Genomic DNA, 19,951 nt, shown 5'->3' with positions numbered 1-19,951 from the left:
TTTTTGGACTGCGGGAGGAATATTTAAAGAGAACCCCTGCATGCACAGAGACGCCGGGCTAAGGTTCGAACTGAGGGCCTTCTGTGGAAGAATTATTGGACCTCAGATCACGATTTGACACAGTTGATCACTCCATTCTATTAAAGCGCCTGAAAAACTGGGTCGGCCTTTCTGGTACAGCACTCAACTGGTTTAAATCCTGCTTAAAGGAACAAGCTCAGAGCAAACTGTAAATGTGCAGAAACCCTGAGTTTCTTTAAATCAAGGTTAAACAGCTATTTGTTCAGAGTTGCCATTACATGTTAATCTTTTGGTTTGTGGTCTAACTCGTCTTATATCTTGATCTCTGCTACTATTCCACTGTAATGTGCTTTCCTCTGTAATGTTTTATTTTACTTGTTCTGTTCTGTTCATGTACAGCACTTTGAATTATCTTGTCATTGAGGTTTGATTTACACAGAAATTTGCATTGCCTTCTTGCTGCAAGGCAACAGTGCTACTTTGAAGCCCCGACTAAGAAACTATGTTGATGAATTCTCTTGAAAAGAGAGATGTTACATGACAGGTTATACTGAAACCAACAAATGTGGGATGAGCGACAGCCAGCTCATGTGATTCCACTGCTAGTCCAAGTTGTTCTTAATGATTAAGTAACTTTTTTTGTCTTTTATTAATCTAGCAAAAAGGAAATCTCATTTAGAGATTTTAACAATTTTTGCACAACATTTTACTTGAGCCTTCCTTAAGTTTCTGACAAAAGTGTTTTTTTTCCCCCTCTGGCCCAATTAAAACTTAACCCCCAGATAGATTCTGTACCAGAATCAACGCTTCAACAGTGGATACGGATAGGACTAGTGCTTAGATACAATGTTTTTTTTAAATCACTGTTAGAAATTAAATCAGGCTAAACTTTTCCTGTTGTAAGTCAGATAAAATGAAGATGGTATCTAGAGTGAGCGAGAAAGACACTGAAAGTCTATCAAGCAGGCAAAATATGTTATTAACATGTAAAAGTTGCATTCATGGCACTTGAAATGTAATATTCGGTCAAATACTGCATCCAAGCAACCATTTGAGAGTGCAGTACCCCCCCCCCCCCCCCCCCCCCATTGATTTTGTAGCGGCAACTATAATTTTAATATATTGTGCAGCTTTACCAGTGTACAGTTCAGGTTATGTGTATAAGCAATGCACCTGTCTTGGTTTGTTGCAGAACAAAAGTAAAAGTAGAAGAAGCTGCTGGGTGACCACAATTAAACCAGACCTTAATTGAAACGAGCTGATATTCCACTCAGTGAGGAAGAAGCCATTTCTCCAAAGCACCATTAAAGATACTGTATATAGCCATGTAATATGCTTATTAAAAACGACCAAAAACCATTAGATTGTGATAAAATAAAGTTATATACATCAAGCCTCCATCTTAATAGTGTTTTTGATATTCCTTTTTGAGCTGAAAGATAATTAGCTCTCGGGCGCAATTAACAAATATAAACAGACGTGGCGACATCTAGAGACAGTATTGCAGAACTATCACAGTGTTGGCTTGCTTCATTATTTTATCAATTGTCAATAATGCCAAACCAAGCCTGACCCTCTGCAATGCTTCCCAATAAAGCAGCAGCTCGGCGTGATCGAAGTCCAACCATTATTAATTAAATACACTGATCTACAAAAACTTTAACCGCCTCATATCAGAACATTTACGAGTAATCAGCAGATTTGGCGTCTGCTTCAGTGAACACCAACGTTCATACTATATTCCCAGCGACATTCCCTTGGATTCATATATGTTTCTGTTCTTTTTTTTGCACTGGATCTCGGACCTTTCTTCATTATTTCACTGGAAGATGCTAACAGCCGTTAGCAGCTTCCTTGTTTTAGCTCCTGCTGCGCAGTGCGTAGTTCCATTAATATGAAAAAGGCCTTATTTACTAACAAAATGAGCAAAAGCGAAGCATAAAACCCCAAATTAACAACTAATATGCCATCAGGGTCTTTTTAATAAAAACGTTGGATGCAAACAGAGTGTGCTCCTGACGTATAAACAAAAAAGTCACATGGCGTAGCTATGCACCTTTAACAAGCTGGATTCTGTGGTTTGTAAATGCACGCATGGACAAAGTCCTTCTAATACAATGTCACTAAATTCCTCATTCTCAACACTCTCCCTTCGCAACCTCCATCAAAAAGTTGCTGGTAAATGAATGTTGAATGTCACCTTTAATTGCTCTCAAGTGTGGAGAAGGCATGCCTGGTTGTGTGTCCCCCTCCCCCAGTTACACCTGAACAATTAAGTAGGTGTAGAAAATGAATGGAAATGTTATTTTCAGTGTTAATTCGCTCTTATTTAATGATACCCCCAACCTTTTTTAAGCCCCCCCCCCCCCCCCAAAGTTACACGATGAACAATAGGGTCCTCACCCCAACATTTGTGCACCACTGCTCTGTGGAATTCGACTTTGAAGTCATGATAACTCTGCTCAGTTGCAGCTCCTTTACTCTAAATGACTTCTCATGTATTTGTGCTCGTAAGTGGGTGTTATTGTGCAATTGGGGCAGAAAGGAGAGTTTTTTTTCTTCTTCTTTTTTGGCCGGCATGCCTTGTTCGCTATAGGCAGTGACGTCCATTTCCTCCTCGCTCTCCTGCGTGCCTGCTGCGCTCAGAGTTGACCGAAGTTTCTGGCGGCGCTGCCATGGACCGCAACCCTCCCGGTTCCTGCGAGAAAATAACAGCGTGAACCCGGACAGGAGCGTCTGGACTCCTGGGCGACGGTTAGCGGGACGAGCGGGGCGCCTTTTCCGCCGCTGAAAAGCGAAACAAGTGGAGACCTAGGGGAGGGAAACCACTTTCGAGGAGCGGAGCTGCCTGACAGCTACGCGCTGGAGCCTGTTAAGGTGAGTGCAGGCTTAACTTAGTTTTCATGAACGGCGCAAATGTCGGTAAACCAGATGCTTAGTTGGTTCAGATAATTAGAAAAAGAAGCTTTAACAATTTCAGTCTTTCTTCCTATTTCTGATTATAATTTTCAAATCTTCCCATCCGATACAGCTGAACAGGTTAGATTATACCGTGAAATAAATTGAGAGTGATATTTTTTGTCGTAAGTTTCATACAATGCTGAACATGTAGCCTGCATTCAAGCTCCAAGTTTTTTTTTTTAAACAATCTGAACATTGTTTTAACTTCTTTTTCACTGACATCAACCTACAGAATCTCTTATTTAGGTAATGTCATATCCAACTCCTCGGATTAGTGAGAAATAACAATTGAAAAACATCATAAAGATTTTTTTTTAAAGGTTTAAAAATGATATTTTTTGATAGTTTCTGCTTAGAATATGCTACAGATATGTTTGGCGTGGAGGCATAAAAACACTGCAAAATTGTTTTTGGCAGCAGTTTGATGGAATATTATGCATGTGGTTACAGAGGCTGCCAGATTTAATGGCGCCCTTGTTAAAGATGGTTAAAAAAAAACCTCAAAATAAAATAATCATTCCACAACAGCATAATCACACAGAGCAAATGTGCCAGTTAATTTGTTTTCAACACATCCACTTATTTTCAACTATAAATTATTACTCTAAGTGTAGAAAGAGTAAGTTTAGATGAGTTGTCTATTTTCTTGAAGCCGTTTCAGTTGCTCACAAGGATCAAGACACATCTGCTCTACTTGAATGGCATGTTCTCCTTAACTTCTCATTTTGAAGAGTGGTTAAGAGAAATGGTCCTCTTTGTCACAGGAAAATTATATGCCAGAGAAACAGAAACTCAAATTAAAAACTTCCAGACAATCTGAGTAAGTGATCGAGAAAATCTTCATTTGTGAGAGTTGTTGCCCGTCAAATTAATGGATTCTGGAAAAATGTTGGATTTTTCACGGTTTTCTGTCTGAGATTATGCAAATGTCATAAGCTTAGTAGCTGAATTTTTTTTTTTTTTGCAAAACTTTACCAGAGTGCCAGTAATGTTTCAGCTTTAATTTGGTTTTAAAAGGAGTCTCCCAGAGGCACAGTGGTAGTGCACATGACCAACGCATGGCCTTGATTGTCCTGGGTTCGGTTGCCGTCCCGGGTTCGACTCCCTTTGCTACACATCTTCCTCCTCTCTCTCAACCCTTTTTCCTGTTCACTCTCAAAAAAAGGTCTCTAGTGCCACAAAAATAAAAAGAGAGCCACCCAGAGAGGATTAAACTTAATTACCATGAGATATCTTTATTAATTAGATTAGATTCAGTTTTATTGTCATTATACATCTACAAATACAGAACAACAAAACAAAACAGTTCTGTTGAGGAACCAGATGTCCAATAAGCAGAAAGTGGATCCAGCACAAATAGTGTGGTATATAAAAGTTATGTTTTTTTTTATAGCATATGGACACTATATATTGTTTATTTAAGATGGAAACCTATGTACAGATCAAACCATAAACACAGGTAATGTATGTGCTGCTTTGAGCTTCACTGTCTCCATTTTACATTATCTTGCAGGCTAAAGTTAAGAAATAATGGTCATTTTGGCAAATCTTTTAGGGTTATCATCTAACGGGGCATTTGAAAAGAGGAATGATGAACATTCACCCTCCAAATGGAAAAAAATGTTGTTGAAAATTCCTGGAAAAGGTTGGACTTCTTCTTAAGGATTTAAAAGCTTTAGGGGAAGACAATTTGCTGCCAGGGGCAATGAGCAAAAACGAGAGCAACTTGTTTTGTTTTTTTCAATCATAATTTCCAAAGAAGCGTAAAATGGCTGTGAGAAGCCAAAGTTGGGTGGATATAGCTCAAGGGAAAATTATACTACACAGAAGTGGAAATGTTACTTTCCCCCTACATATCTGAATTGCTCACTGAGTGACGCATTTCCCGGGTTATGTTTTTCTGAGATTGTGCGCTCATGTGCCTTATGATTTTAAATTAGGCTCTCTAATGGAACATTTTCCCAACTCCCTTTTACTGTATAATACATTTTCTTTGTTTTTATTGATCTGCAGGCAAATATGGTCAGCCTTGTTTTATGCAAATAACCAGAAAGCAAGTGTCTGAGATTCAGAGATGCTGAATGGGAGACAGATGTTTGTGATGACTTTTTCTGCTGTCCAGATGACTCCGTTTTCAGGAAATCCCTTGTTTATTTTAGCAAGCAATAAAACGCAGTTCACAAGTTTATAAAACATACAAAGAGTTAAATTGTCAAGTTAGTCAAGCGGTTGTCCTGTGACCCAATGCGAACATTTTGTGAGTTTTGGCATTACAAATATTCGGGTAAATCTTTGTTGGTGTGTGAAAACCTATATCAACATAAACAGAAAGTATTTTTGGGTGTTTTAAAATATTAAATCATACATTATAATCTGGTCTAAGCTTAAGCTTTCAAAACTACGAGATGGATGTACTGCAAGGTTCGATTTTAGGAACACAACAATTTTCTTTTTCTGTTGATGAACTACCTAAAAATCACTTAAAGAAATATAAAAAATGTGCAGTCTCATATATGCAGATGAAGGTTATACAGTTGCAAGATATTCAAATATACTATAAAACACATAAACTTTTTCCTCGCTGTGTGGCGTTAAATCAGATCAAATGTTTACTGTATCAGGTTTATGTAACACTAAATATACTATACTTTTAAAGGGGCCATGACAACAAACTAAGATTTTCTGTGGATTTGGGGGCATAATATGGTCTAGGGCTAGACAATATAGAAAAAAAGCATGTTGATTAAAAAAATGCATATTGATTGATATCAATAATTATCAAAAAGATTTAAAACATATTTTATGTGCAGCCCTGGTCTTTTTATGATATTCCTAAATTACCTACTTTTAATAATGAACACAAACACTGAATTCCAAATAAATCTTTCTTTAACCAACTTTTTTTTTAACCATAACTGATTTTTCTTTTAAAGAAAAATAACTCAAGAGACCCGAGTGATGTTAAGAATAGACTAAAGTAACCAGATAAGTGACCAAAAATAAATATAACAAATAAATAGCCTATTTAGGTGAGAATAACACACTACCAGTTTGTAGTAACTAAAGAAAATGGTAGGACTAGGCTACCATATTACCAATTTACTAACAAGCTACTCACTGATGGAGCCGAGTCCAGTGATTGAGTGATTTGGCTTTCACGATGTTAGCATCGCTATCAGTTGTGATGCGCACAAGTTTGTGTTCATTTAGAACCCACGACTCCAATAATTCTGCCAAGGCTTTTGCAATCATCTCTGCTGTATGGTTGTCAGGAAAGTAAGCCGTTTCTAGACATTTACTTCTCAGGTTCCATTCTCTGTCTATGTAGTGAATTGAGAGGCTGAGGTAGGGCTCGGATGTGCGACTTGACCTGAGGTCCGACATTGTGGCATAGTGAGACACAGATTGCGTCTTTTGCACTGATCCCATGCACTTATTGTACAAATTAGGTAGCACTGTGTTAGAGAAATACTTGTGGCCCGGCACTTCTTACCGATCATCACGAGTGGAGAGAAGCTGTTTTAGGACTGAGAACGTCTGTTAGGGGCTTTACAACCGAAGATAAGTTGTTGCAAAAGTTTCGATAATATCCAGCCATACCTAATTAACGGCTCAACTCGCGTCTATATGTAGAGTGAACTTAGTGCCTCAACCTTAGCACCGGACGTACTTGTTCATTTCCAGATATATCACTGTAGCTTTGCTAGGTTAAGCGTTAAAGGGGCTTCAGCTAACCTTCGAAATGCCTGCTCTAGGGTAAGCAAAAGATCTATATAGTGTATACCACTACGTCATCCAAATAAGCACTACAGTGTGACTGTCCAGCCAAAACTCGATTGATCAGCCTTCGGAAAGTTGCAGGTGCATTGCACATGCCAAAAGGCATAACAGTATACTGTAAAAAAAAAAAAATCATCTGTGGTTACAAAAGCTGAAACGTCAGAGGCCCGCTCAGTTAACGGAACCTGCCTGTAACCTTTTAGGAGATCCAAGGGCTCATACTAGGTTTACCTAAGTAATGTTTCACTAAATATTCTGTTTCTTGTTATATCAGGGACCGTTTTACAAAATTAGTGCGGTATGGGTGCTGTTTTATGGGTTTGGCGTCCTTTACATCTACATAATGCTGCAGAACTGTAGTGCACAAGGGTACATTACCAAAGAGACATTGGTTTTCATTCACTAGGCCTGATATGCTCTCTTGCTGTTCTGGGGCTAAATGAGTAAGATGCTCTTTCAGAAATTTTCACATCTCTGAATTGTTAAGACGTGAGCTAATTCGGCTAGGATCAATCAATTTTAACCCATCAGAAGTATCAGCACTTACCTCGACTTTAACAGTAGTGGCAACAGGAACACTCACCAGGGATGGGCCTCCATGTTGCTTAAAACCAGCAGCGCTACTGTTGCTCAGTGCGAGCCGCCAAAATTGACAAAGACTCCTGGAAAGGTGTCGAAATGTTTTCAGAAAAGCTGAGCGAAAGTCTGGTGGCCTCCGATTTAAGCCTGTTTGCCGTTTCTGCATGCAGCTTGCATGTCCTCTCTGTTCATGTGTGAGTTCTCTTCCGGGTAGTCCAGCTTCTTCCCATAGTTCAAAACCGTGACTCTGATCTTAAGTTGGTCGCTTTAAAATTACACTTAGATGTGAATGTGTGCATGGTTGTTTGTCCTGTGTGACAGCTGGAGAAAGGCACCAGCCCCCTGTCAGCCTGCATGGATAAGCGGGTATAGCTAATGGATGGATGGATGGATGGATGGGTTGGTCATGCTAATTGGAGACACACCTGTGGATAGGTTTTAAGGGAATACCTCAAATGCTCTGTTTCATTATGTGACATAATTTAAAATTTTAGGGAACTTTGTCATGATTTGAGGATGTTGTGGACACAAATTACAACTGGACCGAGGCAGATACATGATGAGGGAGATATTTTAATGATGATAAACAAAAACTGAGGAAGACATGAGGAAGAAGACATGTATGTAAGATAAGATAAGATAAGATAGTCTTTATTGATCTCACAATGGAGAAATTCACTCGTCACATCGGCTCATACAAGAAGGTGCAGAGTAGGGAAGGTGCATTCAGTTATATACAGTGAATCTTTATATCTACAATGGATCAAAAGAATACAAAAAAAAATACAAAAAAGGAAATAGGAATGTAAATGTCTCATTTACATTCTTAGTGGTCTATATATATATATATATATATATATATATATATATATATATATATATATATATATATATATATATATATATATATGTGTATGATGTATATATGTATGATGTGTATATATATATATATATATATATATATATATATATATATATATATATATATATATGTATATGTATGATGTATATATGTATGATGTGTATATATATATATATATATATATATATATATATATATATATATATATATATATATATATATATATATATAATCTGAACATATAGTTATATATAAACACACGCCTATTTATTTAGAATACTTTAAAATCTATAAATGCACATCGATCAAAACATTGATCAAAACATCAAACAAAAGCCAATCTGGCTGCCAATCATTATCAATTAATCTCTGTTATTTTTTTCACAAGTATATGTAAGATCCATCTGTATCTTTCTATCTAAATACTTGAAACATATACACAGGGAACATAGACGTTCACTACTTTTGCCACATACAATATGGCGGTGACGTCAGCGTGCAAACCTGCGCCCAGTGAGGCGTCTACAGTGATGGGCAGTAGCGCCGCTACATGTAGCGAAGCTATTAGTTAAACTACATTTTCCAGTAGCTTGACCGTAGCGTCGCTGCTTTATGAATCAAGTAACTTTCCTGTAGTGACATTATTTTTTTGATCAAGTAGCGACGTAGCGTCCACAAACGCTACAAAATCCAAGGACATAACTAAGAAATGAAACCAGGTTTGCTATTTTGAAACAACATTCAGAGTGAACAATCAATCTGAGTTGTTGGTTGGACATGTTCATGCGCGAGCTTCTACTTTGCCTCTCCTGTCTGTATCTATCGAAACATGCGATGCGTACGGCAGTGGCGCTTATGGCAAGCCGATTAGGCAAATACTCGCCCGTACAATAACGTGCAGTTCCAACCCGTATTTTACGTGAGCGCGCGTTTTTTACGTCACCGCGCGTTTCCAGCCAGAACGCGCGCTCGCGTAAAATACGTGCGGTGGCGTTAATAACGTTTGGTGGCATTTTTTGCATATTATATTATCAGGAGGTTGTCTTTTATGTGCTCAGCCACTAGATTTAAAGGTGTTTTACCCAATAAGAACACTGCAGCACCAGACACAACCAGGAGGTCCCTGATCGTTGGGGAATGGCAGAAAGAAGATGCACCATAAGCTTTTTCATATTTCTTTTGTCATTTTAAACATGAAACTACCAAAGCACAAGCCAAGTAGTAGAACTAAATGTTGAAAAGGGACCTCCTGGTTGTGTCTGGTGCTGCAGTGTTCTTATTGGGTAAAACACCTTTAAATCTAGTGGCTGAGCACATAAAAGACAACCTCCTGATAATATGCAAAAAACGCCACCAAACGTTATTAACGCCACCACACGTACTAGGCCAATAACCTTTTTGTTTTATTTCTAGCAGTAATTACTTCAGTTTGTATTTTATTATGCTGCTCATAAAGCAATGTCTACACTGTGTTAGGTCATTGGCTGATCTTTAATAAATGTTTTAACCAGTGTATCAGACTCATTTTGAATTGATCTGACATTAGGTTGGTTCAACGTTAAGTAGCTTCTGATGTAGTTAAGCTACTTTTAACACATTTGTGTAACTTAGCTTGCTATATTTCTATAGGTGGTAGCTTTTGTGTAGTGAAGCTTCATTTATTGTTGAGTAACTGATAGCTTAGCTCACTACACTGGACAAGTAGCTTGCCCAACACTGGGCGTCTACTTATATATGTCTGTGAGTAAGAGACAAACAGCTGTGGGTCATGACAGAATCAGCCAAGATATCAGGATCTGTGGGCCTTCACATGTCTGGATTATCCTTGGCCTCGGTATTTTAAGGCTGTGACCCCCAGACTGTGGAATGCGTTGCCTTTATCTTTACACTGTCTTGACTCTGTTCATTCTTTTAAGAAGCAGTTGAAGACCGACTTATTCCGACTGGCTTTTAACTAGTTTTAGCTAGTTTTAGTCTATGATGTTACATTTATGCAGTTTTATCTTTTCATCTTTTTTATTTTGTGTTGTTTTATGGTTGTTTTAACGTGAAGCACTTTGTGATTTTTATCCTGTGCAAGGTGCAATATACATAAAGTTTACTTACTTACGTATATACAAGCATAAACAGGGTGGGAATGTCCAGTCATCATACCGTCCTGATAAAAGGCCCGACATCAACATGGCATGATAGACTACTCAGTGCTGAAGAGGCCATATTTTAAAAGCAACATATAAATGACAGACTACAGTGTTTAGATCCAAACAGGTATTCTCTGCCAGCTCATCCGGTGACGTCCCATCACGCCCATTTGGTTTGTGGCTCAGTGTGGTGTGTTGTTATGGTGTCACTGCTACCCAAAACAAAAGCTTTAAAGGAGCATTGTTCATTTTACAATAACATTTATTTTATTGTAAAATGAACCAAACTGATTATCATTTGCCACCTGTGATGGAAGCAACATTCCCTATAAACAACCGGTCCTCTCCATCAACAATGTCTTAGTCAAGTTTTTCTCCTTTCAAACCTAGAGGTACTGTCCGGAACGACTTCAGTTCAGAGTGTACCCCTAGTTTACTTCCTGGTTCTTGAGCCAATCATGAAAGTTCCCAAAAGAGAGCGCAGCATTTGGTATTTTATCTTGGCAAAAGAGCATCACCCCCCAAACATGGAAGCCATTAAGAGAAGCGGAGCAGAAATAGAGCAGAATTCAACCTCATGTATAAGTAAGAATTTAGTAAGGTCTCACAGCAGCAACAGACTGTTGAGGAAACGCTATAGGCTGTTGTGTATCTGTTGTTCAGATTTGAAACACTAGGTGTCATTATTACTTATTGCTCCTTTAAAGACATGTCCTGCCGTCTGATGAAACAAAAGTGTAAGTATTTGGCCATATGAACAAAAATTAGGGAAACATATTTAGTCACATCAGCCCTGTCAGAAGGAATGGGCAAAGTTTTCAGTAAACTATTGGAAAAAAGGATGAAACATTTGACCCAGGTCTTACAGATTGAATGCAATTCTATCAAATGCTAAGGAAATATATGTAAGTTTCTGAGTTTGAGATAGTAAAAATAATAAATCTCACAAAAAAAATCATTTTTCCTGCATTTAGAAAACAGAAATAATGATGGTAATCCTATCTGACCTAACACAGTAAGAAGTTTTGTCTGATTTAAAATCAGTCAGCGAGAAAAACATTTTTGTGTGTTTTTTTTAGTGTATGTAAATATCTTGTTTGAGTTGTATGTATCATTTAAGGCTTTACAACAGGTGCTGATCATTGTGCCTATTGCTTCCACAGGAGGGAACCTCTCTGCTCCTTATTTTTTCATCTTTAGATGCCATCAAAACTTGTTCAATGAGTTTTGCAAGTAAGGTCAGACATTATTTCTTGCTGAAAATTATCTGAGAAAGATCTAAAAAGTAGTTGGGATCAATAGAGTAGAGTAGAATAGAGTAGAGAATAGAGTAGAGCCTGGTGGTGGGAAATAGGGCTGGGGGTGGTGTAAAACGGACCAAGGAGATGGAACGCTATCTATTGAGCGTTGTCATAATGTTTCTCTGCTTTTTCTCAGGATTAGTGGGAGCATTAGTGGCAGGATATGGATATAACCATAGACATTATAAACGTAGACGCCTCATTGGGCGCAGGTTTGTATGTCAACGTCACTGCCATATTATATGTGGCAGAAAGTAGTTAATGTCTGCGTTCCCTGTGTATATGTTTTAAGTACTCAGTTAGAAATTTATAAATGGAGCTTATATATACACTTGTAAAAAAGTATAGAGATTAATTGATAGAGATTGGCAGCCAAAATGTTTTGATCGGTGTACAGTATAAATAGATTTTGAAGTATTTGAAATAAATAGGTGTGTTTATATAAATGCTAGGGCTGGGCAAGTTAACGCGTTAATTTTGCGTTAATTCATTAGACTATTAACGGCGATATTTATTTTATCGCGCATTAACGCATGTTGCTCACATCATGCTTTCAGTCAGTGTCAGTCAGCAGGCGCGCTGACTGCAGCGCGCTGTATCACGGCAGCACTCTCCCGCTCCCCCTCCCCTCTCGTACATGGCTCAGCGGCGCCAGCCAATCAGCACGCAGGCTCAGCCTGGCCCGCCCACTCAGCTCTCACACAAACTTGACAAACAAACAGCTGAGAGAGACCGCAGCAGCGAAAAAACATGAACAGGGGAAGTAGCACCGTTTGGCTTTATTTTAATACCGTAAATGAAATCAAGCTGTATGTTTTGTAAAAAGCCGGTTCATTTCAGTGGAAACACAACAAATTTATCTAAGCACGTGAAAAAACATGAAAACGTCGAGCCCCAGAAACGGAGAGAGGAGACGAAACTTCTCTCATTGCCCCGACAGACCCACAGACGTCTCTGACTGAGGCGTTTCAGTCCTCCAGGGAACATCCAGGTAGATCAGTGGATGGATGGATGGATGGATGGATGTTACTGGAGCCCACACATAACATGTAATTAAGACCTTGAAAGAACCCAATACATATATTAAAAAGTGTTATTTAAGATAAGATAACATTAGCTAATCCTTTTTTTATCCCACGACGGGGAAATTTATAGGATTAAAGCAACAGGCAGGTGCACACAACACAGACAAAATTACATAAGGATTGAAATATATAAGAGGTGGATTAGCGAAAAAACACTGAACATAACATTATTATTATTATTATTATTATTATTATTATTTAATTGTAATAATAAAATAAAAACCACAAAACCCAAAAGGTCAACAGTTTCATGATACATCAAGCTTAGGGACTGGCTAATACAGCAGGTCAAAAAAGGCCATATTTTGGCTGCAGTGCTTGCTGTTCTCTTATGAAGAAAAGATCAACTAGTGCACTAAATTCAATAGATGGGTTGAAAATATCCAGTATAAAATAAGTGCTACAAATGTTACAACACTTTTGTTCATATGGCAGCAGAACATTAAAATAAAAGTGCTCTTTACACTACTTTTGAATTCATTCTTGGAGTTTGTAAATACAATGCGATTAATCGCGATTAATCGCGATTAAATATTTTAATATTTAATCTGTTATATATATATATATATATATATATATATATATATATATATATATATATATATATATATATATAACAGAGAGAAAAACAGAGCAAGAGAGAGAGAAATATATATGTGTATGTGTTATGAATATAAAAAGTCATTTGGTTAAATCTAAACGTGGCCTTCATTATTTCATAAAACCATGTGAACCTTTTAAGATCTGGTATAGACACAGATTAGCAACAGATTTTTTGGGGGAATATTAAAGAGATAAAATTACTAATATGATAAAAATGTCATAGGACAATAAAATTAAAAAAAGACAAAAGTGGTAATATTTTGGGAAAAACGTCATATTATTACAATTAAGGGGGAATATTTCCAGAATAGTCACAGTTTGCTGGTCCGATATTTTAGTCCTGGAGTAATAGGGCCAGGTTAGATTCTTATAATAATTTTTTTTCTTTACGAGAATAAAGTCAGGAGAATGGAGCCAAAGGGATACGAAAATAAACTCGTAATATTACAAAAATAAAAATATTATGAATATAAAACATATTCTGAGATTAAAGTCCCTCTGATACTGTTTAAGTGACCGAGTCTAACTGCAGATTTGCCACATTCAACATGGCGGACGCCAGAATTTTAGTTTTAAAGCCTGTGATATCATTGCAATTGTTTTATATAAAAACTAGTACCATTGTAAAATAGATGAAAAGTATTATTTATTGATTTTTTTTTTCACTTGCCTGAGTTAAGGTCAGAATTGGTATCTATGGGAAAACTCAAAGTTGGCATCTGCTGCTGACCAAAAAGAACAAAAACCCATTTCAAATTTGCCAAATAAAACATCTTTATGGTCCCAATACCTTTGGTAAAATATTCTGTGGACTGACAAGGGACAACTGGATTTTCTTTTTTAGGTATTTGTTCCATAAAAATCTAAAACACTTAAGTCTGACCAGAAAAATAATACATCTAAGAAATGTATTAAGCATGATATATCATTTATTTTAATTTGATCACATATATTTGTCACTAAGACATGTTTGAAAACAGTGACTTAGAGTTGTGTATGATATACAGTTTGATTTGAGTTGCACATGAAGAAATGTTTCAGGAATAAACTGTGTGCTGTGAAGTCTATGCTGTAGATAGTGAGAACCAAAGCGGTTCTAGGACAGCGTTGAAATCCTTTCTGTCCCAGCGGTTCTCATATTGTTAAAGGTGCATTGCACAAGCTTTGAAGTTAAATATTATTTACTTTCTTTCCCTTTTGCCGTGCGATGGGTGTGACGCGCTGCACTCTCATTCACGTGGCTACTTTCTGTTGAGAGTCACAACATTTCTTACCCCAGAAGACATTACTCCTTTGAAAAAAGACATGTGAAGTTGCAATGGCAAATGCTAGCTTTTTTTTGTCTTCTTCCCTGCGCGTGCACAACACTGGTGTTATTTGAACTTGGCGCCAGAGTGAGAAGACATCCTGCAAAAATCCTGGAACTTAAGCTATGCTCCTTTAATCTAAGAGAACACTAGTATAGGACAAAGACCTTTAAAGCCGACATAGGTTGGTGCCGCAGCCAGTTTATTTAAGCATTTTGTAGTTGTGAAAGCTTTTTTGAGTCTGAATGTTTGTTTTGATATATTCTTGCTATGATAACCTTTATGTCTCCATGTTTTTCTTTCCCTTTTAGGTTTTGTCATTGCAGACTTGAAGATGTCTAACATGGAGCTGGTCACCTGGTCCAGTCGACACAACCAGTCGGAGGTTTTCACATCAGTCTTTAACGCCAGCTGTCGCTTCAATGAGGAGTTTAAATACATCCTGCTTCCTGTGTCCTACAGCCTGGTGTTTGTTGTTGGCTTCATTTTCAACGCCCTGGCGTTATGGATGTTCATGAAGATGCGCCCGTGGAACCCGAGCACCGTGTACATGTTCCACCTTGCCCTGTCCGACTTCTTGTACGTGATCTCGCTCCCCACTCTCATCTACTACTACGCCAACCGCAGTCACTGGCCTTTCGGCTTGGCGGCTTGCAAGATCGTCCGCTTCCTCTTTTACGCCAACCTCTACTGCAGCATCCTTTTCCTCACCTGCATTAGTGTGCATCGGTATCTTGGCATCTGTCACCCCATCAAGGTTCTGACCATGGTGAAGTCCCGTCATGCCCACCTGGTGTGCGCTTCGGTGTGGTGCGTCGTCACGGTGTGCCTGGTGCCCAACCTCATCTTCGTCACCACCTCCAGGAGGGACAATGACACGCTGTGCCATGACACAACCAACCAGGAGGCCTTCGCGGAGTACGTTGACTACAGTTCTGTAGTCATGGTGCTTCTGTTCGGCATCCCCTTCATAGTCATTTTGGTGTGTTACTGTCTGATGGCTCGGACCTTGTGTCAGCCCAGACAGGGATTATCATCCAACCAGCAGGCCACCGGGTCACGACGGAAGTCCGTCAAACTGATCATCGTGGTGTTGGTGGTGTTCGCGGTGAGCTTCGTCCCATTTCACATCACGCGGACGCTCTACTACACCGCCCGCGTGCTGAATCTCAACTGCGAGTCCCTCAACATCGTAAACTTCGCCTACAAAATCACGAGGCCGCTGGCAAGCGTCAACAGCTGCATCGATCCCATCCTGTACTTCCTGGCCGGAGATCACTACCGCTCCAAGCTGATGTACGTCCTGTCAAGAGGAAGAAGCAAGAAATATAAACACAGTCAAATGAACAGCAGTTTAGGTCTAGTCTGTAAGAAATCAGCTCAAAATGCCAGTGGAGAGGCTGAGAGATAGTCACGAATCCAAATTATTTACTATAAATAATGCATTCCTGCTTGTGGCCTAACACTTCTCCTGAGAGAATTGATTATTATTTTGTCATATATTTTACTTTTAGTAAGTACTTGGTTAATTAACAGATTTACATAAAAATGTTTTTCAGCAGGTTGCAAAGACTTTTTCCGTTCTCACTTGATGTGATACGACGTTGCACAACATGGAGTTCAAGGTTATTTTTTTTCATAATCAAAGATATGGTTTCTTTTTGTATTTGATGTGCTACCAAAGCGGTATTCAGAGATGGGGATACAGACCTGAGCCACATTTAAGTCAAAAAAAGGAAAAAAAAAAAAGACTTCAGACTTGATTGAAACACGTGCTCCAAAGACCTGATACTGGGCTTGAACTCACGATCTGGTGCTCAGTTCCTGTTCAGATGTTTCTCTCGTGTAATCAGTGGTTAGACCCTGCAAATGTAGATCATTGGAGTAAGTGAATAATGTTGTGCCTTTGAGTGCATTGGTGTACACACATGACTAGTTGTCATGGCAATGCTACACACAGTGCACTCCAGCCAGCAAAACGAGTTAATGGCAGCTTATACATTCATCTGTTTTTGTTTAATGGGCTGATTATAAAGTAAGAATAAGAAAGGCCGATAATAAAGAAAATACTCGATATAATGCGCAATGTGCAGTTAAACTCAGAATTATTCATACTGACTGCAGATAAAGATTTAAAGAAATATTTTGTTTTAACCTGTTTCTTCTGACCGGAAGTAAATTTTTGCTAAACTAAAGATTAGGGTGATGGAAAGGAGCTCATCACCAAAGATAAACAGTCAAAGCGCCAGGAAACATGCACTGATGCTGGTCAGAAATAACAAGAACAAGAATAATAACCCCTACAAGAAATCCCCACAGATTTTTACATTCATTTTTGGGAAGCGAAACAAATTGTTTTTGACTTTGCATGTTTTACTAAAATATACGTGAATCCAGATACTTATTTTTCTCCAAAAGTGGTACTCCTTGATACTATTACATTGTTTTACTATCTTTTGAGCGACGCATGTCTCATTTCCCATCCAAGTTGAACTTCTTGGTTGATTTAAAATATTTTTAAATGTAAATCTACCAGCGGTACAAAAATTTTTGGGCTTAACTGTATTAAAAAAATGGGTAATTAGAGGACGAGGATTAACCGATAAATCATGACAAATCTTTCAGTGTAATTTGTTTTGAAATTAGACATTATGCAATGTTAACCGTATGTTAATTTTCTTTGGATATAAAGTCACATTTATATTTTGAGGGAAAAATAATAATACACTATATTTATTTTCAAATCCATTCACAGCAGTAGTATTAATTGTCTAGATAGAAAACTTTGTTATCAGAGTGTTACCAGGCTTCTACAGAGCTGAACGGCATCTGGAGTTCAGCCATCTGATTCAGGTGTGTTGGAGAAGGGACGCATCGAAAAGTTGAAGGACTGTCTCCTCTCGAGGACTGGAGTTGGACACCCCAGAACTAGATGAAACTTTACAAAAACAAATGTACAAACATATAAAATATTTGGGTATACAATGAAATGTAATCCCATGGTGTAGAAGTTAAAGATAGTATAGTTAGCATCCAGCATTACCTCTCACTGTTGAATATAAGGATTATATTTTGTTCTTCATTTTTCAGTTTTTAACTTTTATTTATTTTTCTATCTTTTTTTCAGGAGAAAAAAAATGCAATCCTCACATTATAGTTGACTAAAACCATAAATAAAATGTGCTGTCAATATTTATGCTGCAAAGTAGTTAGTTTTTAAAAGTGTTGAATTGAATGTTTTGAAAAGATAAAACTGTTAAATGTTTTGTGTTTCAAGTTTTGCAAAAGGATAAATATTTCAATTCATAACCCATGACAATTTTGTGACATGCATCCAAGTGAGAAGGTTAATCTCTGTCATTAGATACTGAATGTACACTTGGGACTTAAAGACTTGGAGTTTGATTTAAAAAAAAAAAAAATTGAAACATACAGTATCTGATTGTATAACTTCACAGTACTATCTGTGTGAATAAACAGTATTTACAAAAACATGTAGCATATTTTGTTCAGAAAATGCTGCCTGAAAGGTTAAAGGGCTTTCATTAAAAAAAAATTTTCATGCGCAGTTTAAAGGAGCTTTGTGTATCTTACTAAAACCAGGACAGAAGTCTGGATGTCGTCTCCTAGATGAGACTCCAGTGAGGCAATCCTCCTCGGTCTATCAGCAGTGTTTGTGTGTTGCTTGGAAACTGCAGCTGCAAGCAGCGCTGTGTTGGATTCCAGCGCAGCTGTTTTTGTCCTTCAACAGTCACAGCCAACTTTCTCTCAACTTTGGGAGAAAAGTTAGGAGTTGACTCTGAGCTCCAACTCTCTGCTTTCAGATATCGCCTACTCCTCCGCACGGAAGATAATTGGCTTTCCTTTCCTCCCTTTACCTCTGGGATTAATGTATGGAATGTCAAGGTCTTTTAACTTGAGATAGTTTACTGAAGCTAAAACTGAGCTCAGAGTCTGTCGCACTATATTCCTGCAATATAAAACTGAGGTCTCATAAGCTGGATGTATCTGAAAACTGAATGTTCACAAAGAACCAACTAGAGGAACTAAAGGAAAATGCAGATCAAATGAGGGTCTAATGTATTTGTCAGATTTGGATGTGACTTTTCAGGAGAAACCGAAACTGAAACATTGCAACAGAAATAGACACAACACAGGTTCTGTTTGGGAAATGAAAACAGATTGTGTAAAACCAAGGACGATAGTGCATATTTGACTGGTAATCGGTCAGAAAATGAAGACAGAGTTCAAATGTTTGTATAACTTCAAACCTGGAAGTGTTAGAATTTTTTTTTTAATAAAGTAAACATAACTATTGAAACAATTAATGTTTTTCCCATCACATCATCTTTATGTCATGTCATTTTTATTAACCCAAAGCTGAAACTCACGTCTAGAGAAAGTTAACATAGAGCCTTCTCTTTTCAGGGTTCATGTTTGATTGAAGAGTTTTGAATATTACTCCAAATTTATTTGCAAAGTAGAGGTCTCCCTGTGCAATTATAGGCCTTCTATCAGCTTTGACTGAGGCAACATCAAAAGAAAATTTCCCATACGTGCTTGCACTTCGTTTTAAGAAAGAAGTCCACTTATAATTTCAACATTTTCTTTAATAGGCACTCTTCAACCTGTTACTATGTTTTACAAAACAAAATATAGGCCAGGGGTTCCCAAAATGGGGGTCACGAGATGATCTAAATGATGATCCAGTTTCCTGACTTTACAATGTCAGCGATATACTTGTTTTAGTATAGAAAATTGATGACTTTAATAATGGAAAAAGGATTTTTCAACATCAGAAAACATGCGTGTTTATCTTGCAAATAGTTGAAATTAAACTAATTTCTTTTAGGTTTTTTGTGGAAATTTACTCCTCTGTGGCCAGTTTTTTATTTTCTTTAATCAGCCTTGGCCATGATACATTTTTATACAAGAATAAAGTCATAATATTAGGTGTACAAGAATAAAGAACTTTCAAATAATAAACAGGGGAAAGAGCACTTTTTTGTAAGAGTTCTCATAAAATAACTACTATATTCTCACAAATTTATGACTTTACTCTCATAATTTCCATAAAGAAAAACAAACCCTACCCCCCCCCCCCCCCCCCCACCCCCCTTCCCCCATCTACCAAAAAGAGATCGCCGTTCTCTGACACTGTTATTTTGGGGGTTGCAGATTGATACATTTTGGAATCCAAAATGTATCAATCAAATATTCCCAAAGTCATTACTTTGGGAACATTTACAAAGTAATGACCTACTTGAGGAGTTTCAGTCAGGCTTCAGAGCTCATCATATAGCACTGAAAC

General features: G+C 37.7%; 1 protein-coding gene across 1 annotated transcript; it reads left to right on the top strand.

The window, feature by feature from the left end:
• The first annotated feature begins 2,473 nt into the window (after nt 1-2,473).
• p2ry4 (pyrimidinergic receptor P2Y4) lies at nt 2,474-18,132 on the top strand. The gene is made up of 2 exons (XM_036127457.1): nt 2,474-2,898; nt 14,952-18,132. The coding sequence occupies exon 2, from the start codon at nt 14,975-14,977 to the stop codon at nt 16,049-16,051; it is 1,077 nt and encodes a 358-aa protein (XP_035983350.1). The 5' UTR covers nt 2,474-2,898; nt 14,952-14,974; the 3' UTR covers nt 16,052-18,132.
• The last annotated feature ends 1,819 nt before the right edge of the window (nt 18,133-19,951 follow it).

This window comes from Fundulus heteroclitus, chromosome 23 (assembly GCF_011125445.2).
Source record: "Fundulus heteroclitus isolate FHET01 chromosome 23, MU-UCD_Fhet_4.1, whole genome shotgun sequence".
NCBI classification, from domain to species: Eukaryota; Metazoa; Chordata; class Actinopteri; order Cyprinodontiformes; family Fundulidae; genus Fundulus; species Fundulus heteroclitus.
This window is presented reverse-complemented; position numbering and strand designations above follow the sequence as displayed.

Coding starts and splice junctions, on each gene's coding strand:
- p2ry4 (XM_036127457.1), top strand. CDS start 14,975: ATGTCTAACATGGAGCTGGTCACCTGGTCCAGTCGACACAACCAGTCG.